Source organism: Hibiscus syriacus, unplaced genomic scaffold, assembly GCF_006381635.1.
Source record: "Hibiscus syriacus cultivar Baekdansim isolate YM2019G1 unplaced genomic scaffold, ASM638163v2 tig00112123_pilon, whole genome shotgun sequence".
In the NCBI taxonomy this organism is placed as follows: Eukaryota; Viridiplantae; Streptophyta; class Magnoliopsida; order Malvales; family Malvaceae; genus Hibiscus; species Hibiscus syriacus.
In genome coordinates, this window is record NW_024063257.1 from 72,725 (window position 1) to 91,840 (window position 19,116).

At 34.3% G+C, this 19,116-nt stretch overlaps 2 protein-coding genes and 2 pseudogenes across 2 annotated transcripts; 3 read left to right on the forward strand and 1 right to left on the reverse strand.

The window, feature by feature from the left end:
• Window positions 1-434: 434 nt before the first annotated feature.
• Window positions 435-1,228, reverse strand: LOC120174780 (transcription factor DYT1-like). Its single transcript, XM_039181529.1, has 3 exons — window positions 1,040-1,228; window positions 599-946; window positions 435-521 (listed from the first exon to the last, which is right to left on the reverse strand). Exons 1-3 carry the CDS (start codon window positions 1,226-1,228, stop codon window positions 435-437), a joined length of 624 nt encoding a protein of 207 aa, XP_039037460.1.
• A 1,103-nt stretch (window positions 1,229-2,331) lies between these two features.
• On the forward strand, window positions 2,332-3,683 carry LOC120174767 (annotated as a pseudogene).
• A 5,592-nt stretch (window positions 3,684-9,275) lies between these two features.
• On the forward strand, window positions 9,276-13,002 carry LOC120174784 (alpha-farnesene synthase-like). The gene is made up of 7 exons (XM_039181532.1): window positions 9,276-9,431; window positions 11,081-11,345; window positions 11,420-11,774; window positions 11,861-12,079; window positions 12,160-12,304; window positions 12,375-12,616; window positions 12,678-13,002. The coding sequence occupies exons 1-7, from the start codon at window positions 9,291-9,293 to the stop codon at window positions 12,985-12,987; spliced, it is 1,677 nt and encodes a 558-aa protein (XP_039037463.1). The 5' UTR covers window positions 9,276-9,290; the 3' UTR covers window positions 12,988-13,002.
• Window positions 13,003-15,558: 2,556 nt separating this feature from the next.
• LOC120174785 lies at window positions 15,559-18,089 on the forward strand (annotated as a pseudogene).
• The last annotated feature ends 1,027 nt before the right edge of the window (window positions 18,090-19,116 follow it).

The window sequence follows — 19,116 nt, forward strand, 5'->3', positions numbered from 1 at the left end:
TTATACGTAATTACTTACGACTAAACTCGGAATCGAATGGTATTAGATCCTTAAATAAAATCCCAACACTAATTTGACTTAATAGATGTTGGTTCTCTATAATCTTCATTGATTCTCATTAATATAGTTGGATTTGCTTATAATGATTTATTCTTGATTATAATTAAGTGTTCTCTATTGCTGTTAAATGCAGAAGTTATGCTAGAGAAGTTTGATAGGAAGGAGGGATTTGATTTCCAGAAGTGAAGATTTCATTGCTTAGAAAAGGAGATTTTGTTTCTAGATCATATTTGTAAATATGATGTAAAAATAACAGATTTAATAAACTTTTTTAATGGAAATAAATTAGTATTATACTAATCATCTTGGACTAATTAAAAACACTTCATATCTAATATAGAATCACTAATGATAATATTATAAATCAATCAACTTCAACAAGTGTTTCCATTCATGGTTCTGATCATCTCTAACAACAACAACTCAGTCTGTTCAACCATTAGAGCATCCACAAATTTCCCCTGAAAATCAATGACATAAAGCAACATGTTTTCAATAATCAATTTTTCGGGGATCGGATTCGGAACTCGGAACTTACATGTACGCAGGATGAAAAAAGCATTGCTCCTTTGAAAGTGGTGACACTGGTCTCACTGTGCTCAAAGCCAAGATAATCCATGGTTTCTATCAATCTAGTGAAGCAACCCCTTTTTTTCTGTAGGATAATCTTGATCAAAAGAGTGTTCCCATCAATGTAGGTTACCTTAACTTCTTCCTTTATCCCACATTTCTCCATTTCAGCAGCAGCATCAGCTTCCATTTCCATTTGCTTTCCACCTTCAGATGATGCTTCCATTTCAAGTAGCTCTTCACTGAGATCATCTGAAGTCTTCTTCAACTCTTGGATATAAGTGATTGCATCTTCGATTATGGTTGCTTTGTTCATCTACAAACACCAATTGAGAAACCAAGTTAAAACAATATGATCGATATTAGTAGATTGAAAAAAAAATGACATATTAAGTTTTTGGGTAGTTGCATTTGTGATAATTGGGACGAGTGAACGCAGAGCTAGGAGTCTATCACTGAGTTTCTTCCTCCTCTTTCGCTCGGCGTGAAGGTTCTTCGATACGAAGTTGTCGTCGTTATTTCCGTGCCTTCTCCTCCCCGGTCTTCCTCTGCTAGGCCTCATGCATAGTTCATTTAACTCGGACCCTAAGAACTCCATATCCATGGAGTCTGATATGTTAAAAAAATTGCAGAGGGGGAGAGAGAACCAGCAAAACTATAGCTGGGATCTGTTATATTTATATGTATACATGATTATCACAAGGTCACAAGGACATCGTTTTAAGAGAGAGAATCTTGGCAGTTATGTTGGCAACAATGAGAAGAAAAAGAAAGATCGACTCAATTAAAGTTCAATAAAGATTTTATTCGAATGGATTCGATTCAAGTTCTTAACAATTCGAAAAGAATTACTTGATACTTGACTTGAAAAACTAGTAAACAACTCAAAATATAATATATTAGGATTTTATTTTTTTTAAATAAATTATTAATAATATTCACATTTATGTTTTGATTTTATTTTTCAAAGAAATGCAAAATAAGAATTTCATGTACTTAAGGTTCATGTTTGAGTTTGAGGCTTCAATCGAGTTAAGTTTATGATTTTTTTTTCAATTCGAGCTTTTACGAGCTTCAGTTCATGATTTCGAGTTCGAGTCAAGCTTAAAAATTTTAGGCTCGCGAAATAATCAGTTACAAACCAACAATACTCGAATTCGACCCAACTCGTTTACAGCCCTAATCGAAATTCTAATTATGAACTCTCATACTCAATGAATTAATCGGTTAATGAATTAGATACGAAGGAGTGTTACTTTCATGTCTTTTGGCAGTTAATAGTTACTATTGTTGACTGGAAAGTACAAAATGTGTGAGGCATTTGGTTGGGTTCAACTTTGAAGTTTGAAAGTACAAATTATCATGCTCTAACTCAAAGCCCTAAGGACAAAGATGCGCAATGCCATGGCATGCCAATGTTTTGTACTTTGTGTCAAGTGGCTTTAATGTGCCATGCATGAGCATATCTTATGTCTTGTAATGAAAGAAAGTGGCAAAAAGAAACAATTTGTTAACCCTTGCTGCATCACGGGACACAATTTTAGAATGGCACATAACCATAAGGACTATAAATGAAAAAATGTTAAACTTGTGGGTTAACGTGGAAAACTTTTAGGAACCAAATTGAGAAACAATACCAAGGTTAGGGAGTAAATGTTGCTTTGTCCTAAAAAAAGTGTGTTTAATGCACCTTGAAATCCCTAGTCCTAACCGCTGAACCAAAATTTGTGTATCATTCTGAGAAAGAAATGAGCCAAGCAAGGGGAGCCACTTCCATGCGCCGTCTGGTCGGCCTCTTTAACACTTCTCTCTCTTCAGCTACCGATCCCACCGCCGCCGCCGTAAACTCCTCCAAACTCATAGCCGATCCACGCAAGTTCAAAAACCTCGCCGACAGATTCAAGAAATCATCTGAATCCAGCAAATTCCGCAACTACTCCAAAAAAGCTTACTCCATCACTGTTCAACGCCTCGCGTTAGCAAAACAGTTCTCTTTGATCGATGACATCCTCCAACACCAAAAAAAGTACCAGGAAATCTCCCAGGAAGGCTTCGTAATCCGCCTCATGATGCTCTATGGGAAAGCTGGCATGTTCGAACATGCGCATAAACTGTTAGATGAAATGCCTGAACTGAACTGTCAACGTACGGTGGACTCTCTTAACGCCCTTTTGTCAGCGTATCTCCATTCTGACAAGTTCGATATCGTCGGGAAGTTGCTAGAAGAGTTACCGGAAAAAATAAGAATCGACCCGGATTTGATTTCTTATAACACAGTTATTAAGGCCTATTGTGAGATGGGTTCTATGGATTCAGCAGTCTCAGTGCTTGATACATTGGAGAAGAAAGGATTAGAGCCTGATATTGTAACGTTTAACACACTGCTTGATGGGTTCTTCTCCAGGGGTCGAATTGCCGATGGAGAGGGAATTTGGGAATTTAGAGCAAGTGATGAAGTGGTATGGTGAACTGAAGAAAAGTTTTTCACCCGATCGGGATACTTACATTACAGTTCTTTCGTTCCTTAGGAAGAAGAATGAGTTTGAAATGGCAACCGAGATTTGTAAGGAGGCTATGGATCCACGCATCATACCTGGGGCAGCATTGGTAGAAAAATTAGTTAAAGAGTCGAGGATCGTAGAAGCTATACAATTCGTGGAATCGGGCTTATCGCGATCTGTTTTGAGGCTGAAATTCCCTTGACCTTGAATGGGACTGTAAGAGATATAGTTCAGCATCACTTTTTTGTTTTTCCTTCTTTCTTGTTCATGTTCCATGCTTCTTCGGTTATTGCACCAGACACCCTCAAATTATGATCTAGATCTCTAAATTGGTCAAAACCTTCAAAACTTTATAACTGAGTCCTTGACGTTTAGTATCGTATCAATTAGTTTCTTCCACTAATTTAGCCATTAGCTTGGGCGTTAGCTGTCAGCTTAAATTTGATGTGGAACATTTGTAACCATGTATATCTATTACATGAATAGTTTGGATCTGAAGGGTTAAAAAATAGTCCTCTTGAATCTTATTGGCACTGCATGATTCAAGCTGTCCATGTTGCTACTTTTATGTTCAGAACTTGATCCATGTGTTTCAAATATGTTTCAGGTTAGATTCAAACTGAATTTATTGTCCAAATATGATTTAATTAGAACATTTTGAAGCCTGGTATTCAATTTAGAATCTTGATGACGTTTCGGGGATCATTCAGTTCGATTAACCTATGCTTATTCCATCTTATGCTTATTCCATCTAGTTTATCTTAGTTTCGATCTGTTTTAGGCCTCATATTGGACAAGTTTAGCAAAGAACCCTGTCAATAGGTCGGATATCAGTTTGAATTTCATCCATAACCATATGATTCTGTTTTGACAGTTGAAGTTCGGTTGATGCAATTTGGCCATACGCCTTTGACACAAACATGGTTGCCTGCTAACTGTTATGCCTGTACGTCGATTGTGGATTTCGACTCTGCATTGTTGAAACCCCTGGTTTTGGCATCATTACAATGCAGCTCAGAACCTTAGGTACACCATTACAATAACTTTATGTTATTTTCCTTTTTCCAGTTTCATACTGCACTTTTGGATATTGAAACTCGTTTTTTATTTTTTTCAAGAATATCGTTATTAAGTTTTGGTATGAAAATCTGTTTTATAATTGATATTGTTGTGATATAAATTCAAATATTAACTAAATAATTATTGACATAAAAATTTGTGCTTTATAAAATTTTCAAAATAATGACTAAATTGATAGAATATGTGCATATTCATGACTAAATTTGTTGAAGTTTTAAGATTAACAAATATAAACTCACATCATAATAGTCATTAAGACCTCAAATACGGATCATCTTTCTTAGGAGTTTAAGGAAAAAAGATTACACAAGGTGAGCCGACTAACATATAGTATATTGTAACACCTTAATCTAATCTGACTCGAAGAACACTGAATCACGATGTCACACATGATCACCTAAGTGGCTAACCCAAATTTTTTTTTTAAGTTAAATGACTATAAAACATCTGATAAAACTCAATCCATGGAAAATAAATAAAACGTAATAATATCATTTACAAATACGAGGGAGATCCAACATAATAGTCATAATAGTCATTAAGACCTCAAATACGGATCATCTTTCTTAAGAGTTTAAGGATAAAAATGACCACAAGGTGAGCCGACTAACATATAGTACATTGTAACACCTTAATCTAATTCGACTCGAAGATCACTAAATCACGATGTCACATAGGACTACCTAAGTGGCTAACCTAAAAATTTTCTTTTAAGTTAAAAGACTATAAAGCATCTGACAAAACTCAATCAATGGAAAATAAATAAAATGTAATAATATCGTTTACATACGAGGGAGATCCCAAAATAATTCAAATAATACAATACTGAGTTTGAATAAAAAAAGAGTTACGATTGAATATAAAGGTCCATAAATAGTACATGCCCTCTAAGAATAACTCAAGACGTACTCTGAATACTTTGGCTGATATAGAACTGTTGCACTATAATATCTGATGACGATAACTCCTCAAGAACGACCTCTTACGATGCGCACAGAAACATATTCCGAACGCTGAGCTTACGAGCTTAGTGCCTCACTGATAATTGTACTTTACTACATGCATTCACTAAATGTGCTAGCTAATGGCATATGTATAAAGACATAAGAAGTATTTATCTACTATGTTGTGGCTGACATGATGGTGCGGTTGAGGGTTCTGCATCTCGGAGCTCAGACACCCCTTTAGTATGCCTGAATACCATCGGGTATTTTGGGGTGAGATTTGGAACTACATCGGAAATGTACCCCCGACCAACCTACTCCATCGAGTCTTAGGGCATCTACGCCCAGCTGGCAATTAAGTGCCTTGGCACTGATTGGGATATCCAACTGACTATCGTATTCTGTTAAAGAGACTTAGGTGTCCTTACTGTGTCCCGAGCATCAAACAAGGCAAATTTTATTTCACCCTAGTTGTTACTGTATCTAACTATTTTGAGTTTATTATTGTTCTCATTGTAATTTTATTTGTCGGTATTCTGATGTTGTTGGGCCCCTCAAGTATAATCCATGAACCATTAGATTATTTATCCAAAACTATGCTAGTATTGATACTGACCCTTCAGTATCGATATTGAACCCTAGGTATCGATACCGACGTTTTGGTATCGATATTGAACCCTGGGTATCGATATTGACTAACTATTTTAGGTTGATTTGAGAAGGGTAGTATCGATACTCTTGGTTGAGTATCGATACTTTAGTGTTGGGGTATCGATACTGACCTGCGTATCGATACCAAATTTATATTCAATGTCTTGAAAAATGCCTCGGTATCGATACCCCTATGGAGAGTATCGATACTCTACCTTGGGTATCGATACTCTACCCTGGGTATCGATACTCCCTCGAGTACTAATATCGAAAATTGCTTTGATGTTTTGATTTAAGCCCCCGATATCGATACCACCCAATGAGTATCGAGATTGACCCTGTAGTATTGATAATCCTTGAATTAGTATCGATACTCCCTATTGATTTCACACTTTGACTGAAGAACAGTATAGGTACTATTCTTCCAATATCGATACTCGCGTCCAGACATGCCATGTTTTGGGTACGAAAAATGCTAACTTTTCATGCTAAAAGCCCTACTGAGGGTCCCAACTGTTATTAAAGTCTTATGTATGATAAAAAGTACATAAACATGCTAAAAATGTCGATTTCTAAATTCTACCATGAATATGCTTCTATACTCATGTAACCTACCAAAACACATTTTAATGTCCTATATGTGGTAGAGTTGAGTTAGAAGTGAGTTACATGATGTCCTAAGCGGTTGAGAACTCCCCGAAAGCTCAATCAAAACTAGTTTCTCCTTCCCCTTGGCTTGAGAGGTTGTTCCAACTTCTTTCACTAAACACAAATTAAGCATAGATGTTACTAATGTTGTTAGGAAGCTTAGGAAGGAATTTAGAGCATCTCATAAGCTTAAATTCTTCAAAAACGAGCTAGTTTCTAGTTTTTCTAAAACCTCAACTAAACCCACATTTGGGCTTGCTTTATCACATAACTTACAAATGGGGAGCTTGAATTAAAGCTTAAGAGGAGAAAATTAAGGTTCTTACATTGGTGTTGGTGGACCAGGCTTGAAATGGAATACAACTCATACCCTTCTTAAGATGCTATGTGAGAGAGTTTTTAAATGGATGAAGAAGAAGACAAAAGAAATGGTGAAAATGAGATATGAATGGGAGTTTTCAGACGTGAAGTCGTCAAGTTTTAATGGATTTGAGCCTTTGAAATCTTGAATGGTACAATCACACATTTGGTCACTCTAGTTTTATTCTTACTTTAAAACTCTCCTTTTTGACACATGTTGGGCCAAACCAAGCCCAAACCCAAAGCTAACTTGGTCCAAGATTCTCCATGAGATTAAAGGATTTATTTAATCCCACTCAGGTTAACCCAAAACTACAAAAAAGCTAATCTGCAGTGAGATTAAATTGTACAAAGAAGCTAATCTGCCTTGTATTGTAAATCCTTTAATCTCATGGAAGCTTGGACCAATTAAATATTGGACCAAGTTAGCTTCTTTGTACAAAGCCCAAATATGAGTGTTGTATCAATTAAATCTTCCTGTCAGCCCAACCACTAAATTAGACATTAAATTAAATCTAATTTGATCTAAAACATATTTAAAACACATAATTAAATTTTAAATACTTATATAACTACTGCATGGACAACTTGAATAATATAATGTCAATAAGATTTAGGACTATTTTATGAACCTATCATATTCGTGCCTACAATGTACAATACAAGATAGATAATAAATTTCAACCTATCATATGAAGGGGGACTATTTTATGAACCTATCATATTCGTACCGACAATGAGATTAATCGAATATGTGGTCCATCTAGATTTAAAGCATTTCAAGTGAAATGCACAACATTTTATAATAAAGGATTGGAAGAGTGGTATCCAAAATTTATAGACAATATTTTAACAATAAAATTATAAAATTTAAATGTAAACCATAAATATAATAATAATTATAAACTCTGAACATATATATTAAATTAAATATAGAATATAAAAGAAATATGCAGAATCTTTTTTAGTGTGATCTCATTTCTGAATATTTATAGTAGATTAAATATAAAATATAAATAGCAAATTTGGTTTAAAACTTAATTAGCTTTCAGCATGCAACGAGGAAAATTTGGTTTAAAACGTATTCTTATGATATTCATAGTTAAAATGTTTTTAAAAAAATTAAAATCAAGATTTGAATATTATGACATCAACAATTCTATTTAGCGTAGGTCACTCCTTGAGAAAAATATACGAAAACACGTGTTTCTCATATGTGGTAATTTAAGAGTTGATCACGTATCCGACACGTTCCGACCATATTCCGTGTACACCGACCGCCTTTTGACTAATTTCATTGGTGTAGTACTATTGATTGGGAAGTTGTGGTTAGGGATGGGCATGGGAGCCAAATTTGAAAGGTTCCAATCCAACTTAATCGGGTAGATTTTTTTTAAAAAAAATAACATTTAGGTTAGGTTTGAATTTAAGGTGAAAAATATATGATCCACACAACTTGAAAAATTGTAATTTTTTTATATATATTTAGGGATAATTGCAATAACATCATCTATATATTATTTTCTTTCAATTAAATCTCTATTTTTTATTGAATAAAAATAATATTTTTAATAAATATATTATTTCGAATCAGGTCGGGCCAGTTCTGATTTTAACTCAAAAAAAAATTTCGGGTTCAGATCTAGTGGAAGGGATGTATTTTTCAGGTCGGATTTGGGTCAGTTGGAGGATTTAAAATTTTCAGGTCGGATAGGGTAGACTGAAAATCTGACCCAACCCATGCTCATTCCTACTTGTGGCGCCACATTATTTTTGGAAGTATATCTAGTTAGATGCACAGTATAGTTTTAAAACGAATGTTTGATGAGTCGAAAGAATTGAGTTAATTGAGTTATAAATCTTATTTTGTAATTTAAATTTTTTTGTCTAACCAAATTTATAAAATTTGAATTGAGTGAGTAGAATCAAGTTATTTGAATTTTTATTTAAATTTAATGATAAATATTTATAATATTATAGTACTAATTGATTCCGATCTAAACGATTTTCTATAATCATATTGTTTTACATATATCATGTAGAGTTGAATGACTCAACTCAAATTTAAAAAACAAATCACTAATTATTAAAAATTTTAGTTATTCGAGTTTTTTTATAACTTAAATTGAATTAATTTCCTTTCAAATAAAATAAAAATGAAGTAAAATAAAAACTAAATTATTTGAATAGAATCAAATTTAAGTCAGCTTCATCGTACACCGCTAGAAAGTTGTGGGGAAATTGGAAGAGTGGAGTGGAGTGGAGTGGAGTGGAGTGGCATACGTCGCGCTGTGAGGCTGTAGTTGTGACGTAGACATAGAACTAACCTTTTATTTTGAGTTACTGTGGAATCATTGTTTTGTACTTAGAAATCGAGTTTCACGAGTGTTTGTAGTCTATATATATGCACATGAACATGCAGTTTAGAAATCACTGGTCTTCTTCTTCCTATATTCTTACTTACAAGCCACAAGCCATGGGTTTCAGTAGCCAAATGCAGACGGAGCAGCAGCTTCAAGTACTACGTTCTGATGCAATCCAAGAAAGACGATCTGCAAATTATAAGCCCACCATTTGGAAATATGATTTCTTACAATCCCTTCGAAGCCAATATGATGTGAGATTCATTCCCTTCCATTCCGATCTTGCTTTTTCTCTTTCTTATTTCACTCATCTTTATGATATAATAATATTCAATCTAGTAAAAATGATTTTAAATTGAGTTGATGAAATATTGTTTTATCCTTTTAATTTTGTTTAAATTTTATAAATAAAAAAACTTAGATCGAGTAGATTCATATATATTTATAAATTAAATTATAAAAATTAAATAGATCAAATTAATTTTTTGGCAATCTAAATAAATTTCATGTCAAAATACATCAATTATAGAGCACTTAAAAACTAATTTCAAAGAAAATTTAAAAAAAACCAAAATTTTATATGATAAACTAGTTTTGATAATTTATTTGTTTAATTTCGACGAGCGTTGGTACAAGTGATTGAGATTCAAGAATTTTAGTTTGTAAGATCAAGTTTGAATCCTACAACCATCACTCTTGGTGGACAATCTGTAAATTCTTATGTAAATCTCAATTGAGTCTTAAGAATGCTCTCGCCCTGGACTGGGGAACCACCCATGACCTAAACTTTTAAATAAAAAAATTACTTGTTTAATGTTTAAATTTAATAAAATTCAATTGTTTTAAGACTTAATCATCATATAATTAATTTATTTTGAAAACAGTTTAGGATTTTTAATGAATCTTATGGCACTTATATATATATATATATATATATATATATATATATATATATATATATATATATATATATATATATATCATTTTATATATTTTATAAAGTTATGACCTTTTATTCTATAATATATATTTATGTATTTATATTTTTTCCTAAATTTTTGGAGATTATTTTGATTTTTTTATTGAGAGAGATCATTTTTTTTAAATTGACAATGATACAATAAGTATACACATCAATTTATAGATTTTTCAACAATTTAACAATGAACGCTTATATCCTTACATAGCGATGTTTGAATACAAGACCTCAAGAAATATCAACAAATCTCTTAATCACTGAAGTTGTGTGATTTGTGTTAAATACTTTTTAAATTGGTCCCTAAACATCTAATTGTTTCAATTTCATATTTAAACTACGATTATCATTCTAAATTAGTCCTCAAACTTTTAACATTTTAGTTTCATCCCTAAACTATATCCTCCATTCTAAATTGGTCCCCAAACATTTTCAACATTTCTATTTCATCCGAAGTTATATGCATATACTAATCGCATTCCATGTTAATAAAATCGTTAGGTCAAGTTATATTATTATATGTTTGAAAAAAATAATTTTTTGGTTAAATTATTGTTAAAATTAATTACATATCTGGATGAATTTAAGGATGAAATTGGAAGGTTAAAAAGTTTAGGGACTAATTTAGAACACGAGTCATAGTTTAAGGATGAAATTGGAATGTTCAAATTAAGGACTAATTTAGAATGAGTATCATAGTTTGAGGATGAAATTAGAATATTAAAAAATATAGGAACCAATATAAAATGAGGATCATAGTTTGAGGTCATATGATGCAATTAACTCATATATTAATAAAAACTTGAAACAATTAATATATATATATATATATATATTTAAAAAAAAAGGCTTAATAAACTTTTTCAAATTTTTTAAGAAGTCAAATTAATTAACCTTTAATTCCAACCGTTGTAAATATTTTCGCAGGGGGAGGAGTACAAGTTAAGGGCTGAGAAGTTAACAGAGCATGTGAAGGCCATGTTTGTGGAAGCACAAGAAGAGTTAGCCAAGTTGGAGCTGATTGACATTATCACAAAACTAGGTCTCGGGGACCTCTTTGCACATGAAACGCAGAGAGCTTTACAAGCCGTACTATCTTCCAACAAGAAGATAAAAAATGGTGAAGAAGATCTCTATATAACTGCGTTACGCTTCAAGCTCCTCAGGATGCATGGCTACGACGTTTCACAGGGCATGAATCTAATCTAATTTTTTAATGCTTTGAAATGTTGTTTTCTATGATCTAACTGTCATGAATGTGCTCAGATGTGTTCAAGGGTGCATTTTCAATAACTAAATGCACTGAGATCAAGGGATTGCTTGAGCTTTATGAAGCCTCATATCTAGCTTTCGAAGGTGAAAACATGTTGGATGAAGCTAAAACTTTCTCAAGGGAAGCTCTTATGAACATTTATTCAACACTGGATACAAACACGGCCGAGGAAGTTGCCCATGCTTTGGAGCTTTCGACCCACTGGAGAGTTCAGTGGTTTGACATCAAATGGCGTATTGCTGTGTACGAGAACAACAACAACTTGGACAAAAGTTTACTTGAATTGGCTAAGCTTAACTTCAACAGTGTCCAAGCTACGCTTCAGAAGGACCTGAGGGAAATTTCCAGGTGATAATCTATGACAAAACACTGATGTTTTCAATCTGATGAAACATGCATTCAAATGGAACTCATATATTAAACATATATTTCAGGTGGTGGAGGAACCTAGGGATAATGGAGCATTTGAACTTCACAAGGGATCGGCTGGCAGAAAGTTTCTTCTGTGCAGTGGGACTTGTTTATGAGCCTCGATATAGTTGTTTCAGAAAATGTCTCACTAAGATCACCACCATGATATTGATAATAGATGATGTTTATGATGTTTATGGTTCCTTACAAGAGCTAGAGCAATTCACACAAGCTGTTGATAGGTGAAATGCATACATACATACATTTCATGTTTGTAAAAAAGGTAAAAAAATGTCTCTTAAGCAAATCAGGTTGAATTCAGGTGGGATTCAAGCAAAATTCAGCAGCTACCGGAGTGTATGAAGATATGCTTCCAAGCTCTGCACGATATCACCAATGAAATTGCTTACGACATTCAAGAGGTCAACGGTTGGAATGTTCAAGCAGTAGTGCATCTGAGGAAAGCGGTAGTGTATCCAAAATCAATGCCATTTTTGTGTGATTTGGATCTTACATTCGATAACATTTTCTTTTCAGTGGACAGGATTTTGTAAAGCATTATTTGTAGAAGCAAAGTGGTATAACGAAGGATACACCCCTTCCCTTGAAGAGTACCTGAGCAATGCATTGGTTTCATCAGGGGGCATTGTGATTTCTGTCCACTCAATGCTTTCCTTGGGGACTGATGAAATGATTGATTTGTTGGGGAAAAATGAAGATCTTGTCTACAACATTTCCATCATAACACGACTTTGCAACGACTTGGGAACTTCAACGGTAATTTTAAAAGGTTTTAATTATGGCTCGATTGATACGATATTGATGATATTTTTGACAGACGGAGAAAGAGAGAGGGGATGCTCCATCGTCTATCCTTTGCTACATGAGGGAGATGAATGTTTCAGAGAAGGAAGCTGAGGAGCATATTAAGAAGATGATAAGCAAGACATGGATGAAAATAAACCGGCAATGCTTGAGGACTCAACCACCTGATTTGCTGCTGCCGAGTTCGTTTGTGAAGGTGACGGTTAACGTTGGGCGCATGGTGCATCTCTATCAGTTTGGCGATGGATTCGGCGTTCAAGACCGTCAGACCCGAAACCATATCCTCTGTGTTCTGATCGACCCTTTTCATCTTGGTTGCCTCTAATCAAGCACTGTATCATATGGAATAGAAGAAGAAGAAGAAAAATGAGACAGAAGTCAACTTTCCGATGTACGTGCTTCACAACTTTCACGAGGAAATTCTAGTTTTGTTGTCTGTTTCTAAATTTTATTTCTATCTCAATAAGCGTAGCAACAACAACTGTGGTGGTTGTTCTTAAAAGATGTGATTGTGACATAAATAATTTTGTTGTGTTAAGTGTTTTTTCCAACCTCACAAATGACTATTAATCAAATAAAACTTTTTCATTTTCGTTAACCTCAGTTTCAAGTCTTCCGTCCAGACTATTTTAGATTGTTCTAGGTCGTACACTTGATTTTTGATAGGTGAGTCTCCAACATACATAAAGACTCAAATTTGAGGTTTTACTTAAGTGATATCAAGCTATTTACCACTTGAATCAATCTGTTAGTATTAACCAAATAAATTTTTAATGTCAGATATTTTCTCAAATTCTAAAAATAATTGTTAATTAGATAAATCACGAGTGTACAAATTATTTTCTCAATAAAAACCAAATTATTAATTTTATTATTCATCATCACAATATCATTAATACATACAATATAATAAAACAATAATCATTAGTTAATATCAAAATTATTATAAAATCTTATATCTGATTCAGAACTTACTAAGTTTATGCTGGAGACTAATTAATTAATAAAATAAGTTAAAAAATTATATGATTTTTAATATTAGTGCAATGAAATTTTTTTCATTAATTTAAAATATAAAATAATAAATATTTTAAAAAAATTAATCATTTAATAATAATTATTTAAATATTTTAATAAATATTATACTAAAACTCAAAAATTCTAAATATAATAACATATTTTAATGATTAATCGATTGATCGTGCAATCATGAACCTATCGAATTAAACCCAATCATTACAACTATTTCACATTCGTTATAAGATTTGGCCCAAAACAATACAGGCTTTTGACTTTAAAGTTCTATTCTTTAAACTCGTAGGAGGAGGAGAATGATAAAAATTAAGGGTAGACTACATAAATGGTTAATGTTTAGGTAAGTGTTGGATTTCATAATTAATGTTTGAAAAATCTTAAATCGATTATTAATGTTATCATTTATTATAAAATGATTATTTGACATTAATAATCATTATTGTTAATAACGGAAAATTGATGTGACACGTTAATATGATTTTTTGACATTATTAGACCATTATTTTGACCTATCATTCTCTTCCATATGGGTATTATTTTTTCTTTCTCTTTACTTCCACTTTAGCTAACAAAAAATATCATTTCTTCATCTTCAACTTTCGTTTTTTTAACTCACATTAGGTTCTGTTTTGATTTTAGGCGCATAATAAGCTCCACTTCAAAATTCCAAATGCAATGTGTTCCTTCCTTAACACTGTACCAGGTTCCGGGACTAGACCCCATTGAAATGGACAACATTACGGAGAAGACCTTCGAAAGGTACTCATCAAACACAATGAAGAGAAATGGAAAAGGGATTTCCCTTGTTTGGTTTAGGAATGATCTGAGGGTGCTAGACAACGAGCCTTTGTTCAAGGATTGGGTTTCTTCAGAGGCTATTTTGCTCGTTTACTGTATCGATCCTCGTCTATTTCAGATCACCTATCACTTCAGTTTCCTTAAGAATGGAGATATTGCTTTTCTTGTTGTTGTTTTGCTTTACCTTTCTCAGTTTTTGGTGAGCATTAACGTTTTGAGATATTGTCGTTTTGAAAGATAAAATCATTTGTTTGTTTTTCGTTTCGTTCTTGGTATCTTTGAGAGCACAATTTATCATGGAATGCTTGGCTGATTAGAAGAAAAAATTAATAAAGAAAGGTATCAATCTTCTTATTCAACATGGGAAATCAGAGGACATTTTTCCTAAGCTTGCAAAGGCTTTTGGAGCTCACACAGTAGTGTCATACACTATAATCTCTAGTCCTAGAGGTGAATTTATACTTTTGGAATTACTATATTATTGGGTCTCCATAGTGCTAGTTTGAAAACTACTCTTTTCTTTCTTCCTTAAAGTAGGGAAAAATATGAAAAATCAACTAAAGATGGTTTGATTGAAGAAGAAGAAGGGGTTGAGTTAAAGAAGAAAAGGAAGGGCCAGTCAAAATGATGCCAAATAATTGTTGTTAACATCAACTTTTTGTAACCCATAATAATCAAGTGATTATTTTACAACAAATGATAATATTAGAGATCGATTTATGATTTTTTAAACATCAGTAGTGAAAACAAACTTTTATTCAAATATTAATGATCATTTGTGTAATTTTCTTTAAGAAAAACCAAAAAGAAACGCGTACAACCAAAGAACATACCCAAGAGGGAGAGAGATTTGCTCGTGTTGTTTGTATAGAAAATATCAGATTTTCAAAACACGATCGCGGTCGAATTTTCGATTATTTCGAATTTATCGTAACAGTTGCTATTACGACCGTCATAAACGCTATTACGACTGTTGCAGTTAACTCGGACCGGACGAAACCGCTATATCGCGGCAAAACCCCCCTCTTCTCCATTCTTCTATATTTCTTTCTCTTTTTACCCATCATTTCCAGCTTCAATAAATCGAGGTTCCACTTATATTTTCAATATTCTTTCTTTTGCAAGTACAGATTTTATAATTTGTAAAGATTTCTAGAAAGAAAGAGAGGAAGTGGGGAATTCTTTTTATTCTTGGGGAGGCAACGGAATAAAGGGGGGAAAATGTCGAAGAAGAAAGCTTTCAATGGAAGCACAATGACTTTAAAAGATTTTCATGGCGGTTCTAACCCATCTGATCTTCCTCTCCCTTCTGCCCCTGGCGTGTAAGTTCCCAAATTTCAAATTCCATTTGAATCTGATTCTCGTTCCTCTTATGTCTTTTTGTTTATGATGTATTCTTTTTTGGTTGTAATCCAAAATTTTGAACCTTCGGATCTGCTAGTGGAACCCTATTTTTTATTATCGAATTTTATGAGTACAGGACTGTTAGGCCTGCCGATCGTTCAGGTTCTGATAGAGCTACATCGTGGGGAAACCCAGTAGGGCGGCCTGATAATCGTGCCCGTCCTAATTCTTCTCCTGCAACGAGGCATTTTTATGATAAAACTCCATTTTTTTCTAGCTCAGTTCATATTGGTCGTTATTTTGAGGAGGAAGAAAGGAAGTCCTTAGATGGGGTTTCTGCCCCTCGTAGAACTATTACCGATGAGAGTTTTGGGGGTTCAAGCTAGTCATCTGGAAAAGGAACCGGAGTCTGTTTATGCAGGGAGGGTTTTGGGTCAATATTTGTCAGCTCCGGTAGTTCCAATGTTGAGTGGTTCGGGGAATCTCTACTCTAGTAGAGTGTCTGGGGGTAACCATAGGCAGGCTGCTTCTGGGTTGTATCCTAATGCATGGGCAGCTAGGAAGGTGGGGACTGTGAGTGTTGCTCGTGCTGAACAAACCGCTGTCTCCAAGTTGGTTCATGTTAGTGCTATTGACAAGGTTTCCTCGGGTCAATGGCAGTCAAAGCAATCTGTTCTGTATCAGAAAGATGTTGATGTTAGTAAACACTCGGAAACAGAAAATGGCTTGCATCCCCAGGGTTATGATGATAAGACACACAGCAGAATGAATGCTGTGGCTGGGAGGGAGTATTCTGATGCCATGTTAGCAAGCCAAGTTGAAAGGGGACTGAAAATTGAAGATGGAATACAGGGTGGTAGAAAGGCATTACCAGATTACGAGACAACCGTTTTCCTAACTATTTGGAAGTTACAGAAAAAAAAGCCAGTAACTTACTGTGAAGGAACTCAATCAATTCGTGAAGATGGCAGAGTTAGCAGTTCTAAGTCGCAGCCATCACTGTCAGTGCCATCTGAAGCATCTGACCGGCCCAAGTTGAAGTTACTTCCTCGCACCAAGCCATTGGATAATCTTGAAGCACCTGTTGTTGATTCTAAACAGGTATTTGATGTGATGCTACTGTATTGAAGCTTGCACTCGTTTTGTTCTCTCCTAATTTTGATAATATCCTTGTAATAGGAGCAGCAATGGTCAAATGACTCTGCTGTTGGTCATGCTGGAATTGGTAATGATTCATATGGATATGTGAATACTTGAAAACCTGGTTCAGCTGGCAGTGAGAAGGGAACCAGATAGTGGAGCGTCCTAAACTGAATTTGAAGCCTCGTTCACAGCCCACTGAACAATTGGAGGGTAACATCGAGAAGGAAAGGTCAGTATGTGTCTAGATTTCAAATTATTGTTACTCTATATGAGTGTGTTATAGATGTGTATTTCTGTTATCATAGTAATTGATAATTTACTGAGGGCGAGGGATAGAGCTATTAAGATATGTAAGTGAAAAAAGTAATGCATTAGAAGATTGACATCAGGTAATTTCTTTAGGGAATATCCCCGAGCATTAAACTAGATCATTTGCAAATTTGGAATCGAATAGTCTCATAGTACTAAATAGGGATTTGACCTTAGCTATTAGATCATTGTTCGAGGGAATAATTGAACTGTGAATCATTGGTTCACATTTAAATTTATTATGAAGCAACTATATAACAATGGAAAAGTGAATGGTTTTCTAAAATTTTGTTTGTCACTTTTTTGTTAGGTTGCCATGCACAAGTAATCTGTCATTACATGAATGATAGTTGCTTATATTGCATCACACAAGTCTTGGCTACAATGGGAGGGTAGTGGGTACATATAATGGTTTCATTTTTTCTTTGCATGTCCTATCAACTTTTGCAGTTATGTTTAATGGATGAGGGTGTTTTTTAGTTTATTTTCTGGAAAAGTTGCCACTTTATGTTAGTACTTATTAGCTAAGTGTTACTGATGCAGAAATGTGTTGTTTGGTGGTGCCCGTCCACGAGAACTGGTGAGTCTCTCTCCTGTCTGCTATTGCCTTGTTTTAATGATTTTTTTCATCACCATCTTTTTTATGCAACATAGTTTGATTTCTTGTTATAGCTTCACACTTTATTATTATTATTCTGGTTTTCTAATAACACCTGAAGTATTGTGGTCTGTTGCTCAGGTTCTGAAGGAGAGAGGGTTTGATGACAGCATCCATGAGCTGGGCCAACAACCTGATAGGTAGTCATTTATTATATTTTGTACTGTTATATGACATTTTGGCCCTTATCTTTTTTTATTGGGTTTGTCATCTAATTGGCTTGAAACTTAATGTACCGTGCCTTCATAAATCGTTATTGTCATGTGAAGGGTCAAACATAATGTTCCGAGGAGTGAAAAGGTTGCTGAGCAAGCAGCTCCTCGCCAAGGGGAAAGAGTTGAGAATCTTCCTGTTGATCAGAGAGCTGGAAGAAAATCTGAGAGGAGCTACGGCATTCACAATGAAAGAGTTGATATGCAGAGGAACTGGCCTAATGAAAACCGGCAGAATGACAGGGAAACTGAAAGACAGCAGCAACAGCAGCAGGAGAGGCAGTCTTCCTTTGAAACCTGGCGTAAGCCTGCTGAGAAGCCTCAACTAGTCTCTCCTGAAGCTGCTGGTGTGCACTATGGAAAAGCGGCATCAGCATTGGAGCTTGCTCAAGCCTTTTCCAAACCATTCTCAGATCAGGAAACAGATGATCAGCATGTTGGGCAAAAGGTTCTTCCCGGCCATGCCCCATTGCCTTTTTCTCGGCTTATGGGTCCAACTCCAAGGCGTCAGATAAATGGCTACTAAAGTATGAGAGGGTTGTTTCCTTAACAGGAGTCCATTGTGTTAACGTAACTGCCTAAATGGTTTTAGGATGTCAGTGATTGGCTGGTTGGAGTTGTGTTGTTGTATGATCTCTTGATTTCATGCATTTGATCTGTTTTTTTTTTCATTTAAAAAGAAAATTTTAGAACAATTGGCACTCAAAAATCAATTGCAACGCCATTCATTTTTCTTAAAGTGATTCCCAATCTTTTGCTACTTTTATTTCAATACTAGGCTAACCAGGCTGAAATGGCTGTATGCTTAATACAACTGAAGGATAATGTTAGTAGTAACGTGAAAACATGCCAACCTTGTCAGATTTTTGGTACTGTTTCCCAAGGGTATAAATTTACAAAATCAAGCTTGTCTTTGTTAATTAAGAGGTACCAAGTTTTGTAAAGTTTTCACAAA

Bases quoted from the DNA above. Each gene is read 5' to 3' on its own strand.
- LOC120174780 (XM_039181529.1), bottom strand. From the start codon at position 1,228: ATGGAGTTCTTAGGGTCCGAGTTAAATGAACTATGCATGAGGCCTAGC. The intron at 947-1,039 runs GCAACTACCCAA...TGGTGTTTGTAG, and splicing joins TCGTCCCAATTATCACAAAT to ATGAACAAAGCAACCATAAT. The intron at 522-598 runs GTAAGTTCCGAG...ATTGATTTTCAG, and splicing joins TTTTTTCATCCTGCGTACAT to GGGAAATTTGTGGATGCTCT.
- LOC120174784 (XM_039181532.1), top strand. From the start codon at position 9,291: ATGGGTTTCAGTAGCCAAATGCAGACGGAGCAGCAGCTTCAAGTACTA. The intron at 12,305-12,374 runs GTAGTGTATCCA...TTTTCTTTTCAG, and splicing joins TAGTGCATCTGAGGAAAGCG to TGGACAGGATTTTGTAAAGC. The intron at 12,617-12,677 runs AATTTTAAAAGG...TTTTTGACAGAC, and splicing joins GACTTGGGAACTTCAACGGT to GGAGAAAGAGAGAGGGGATG.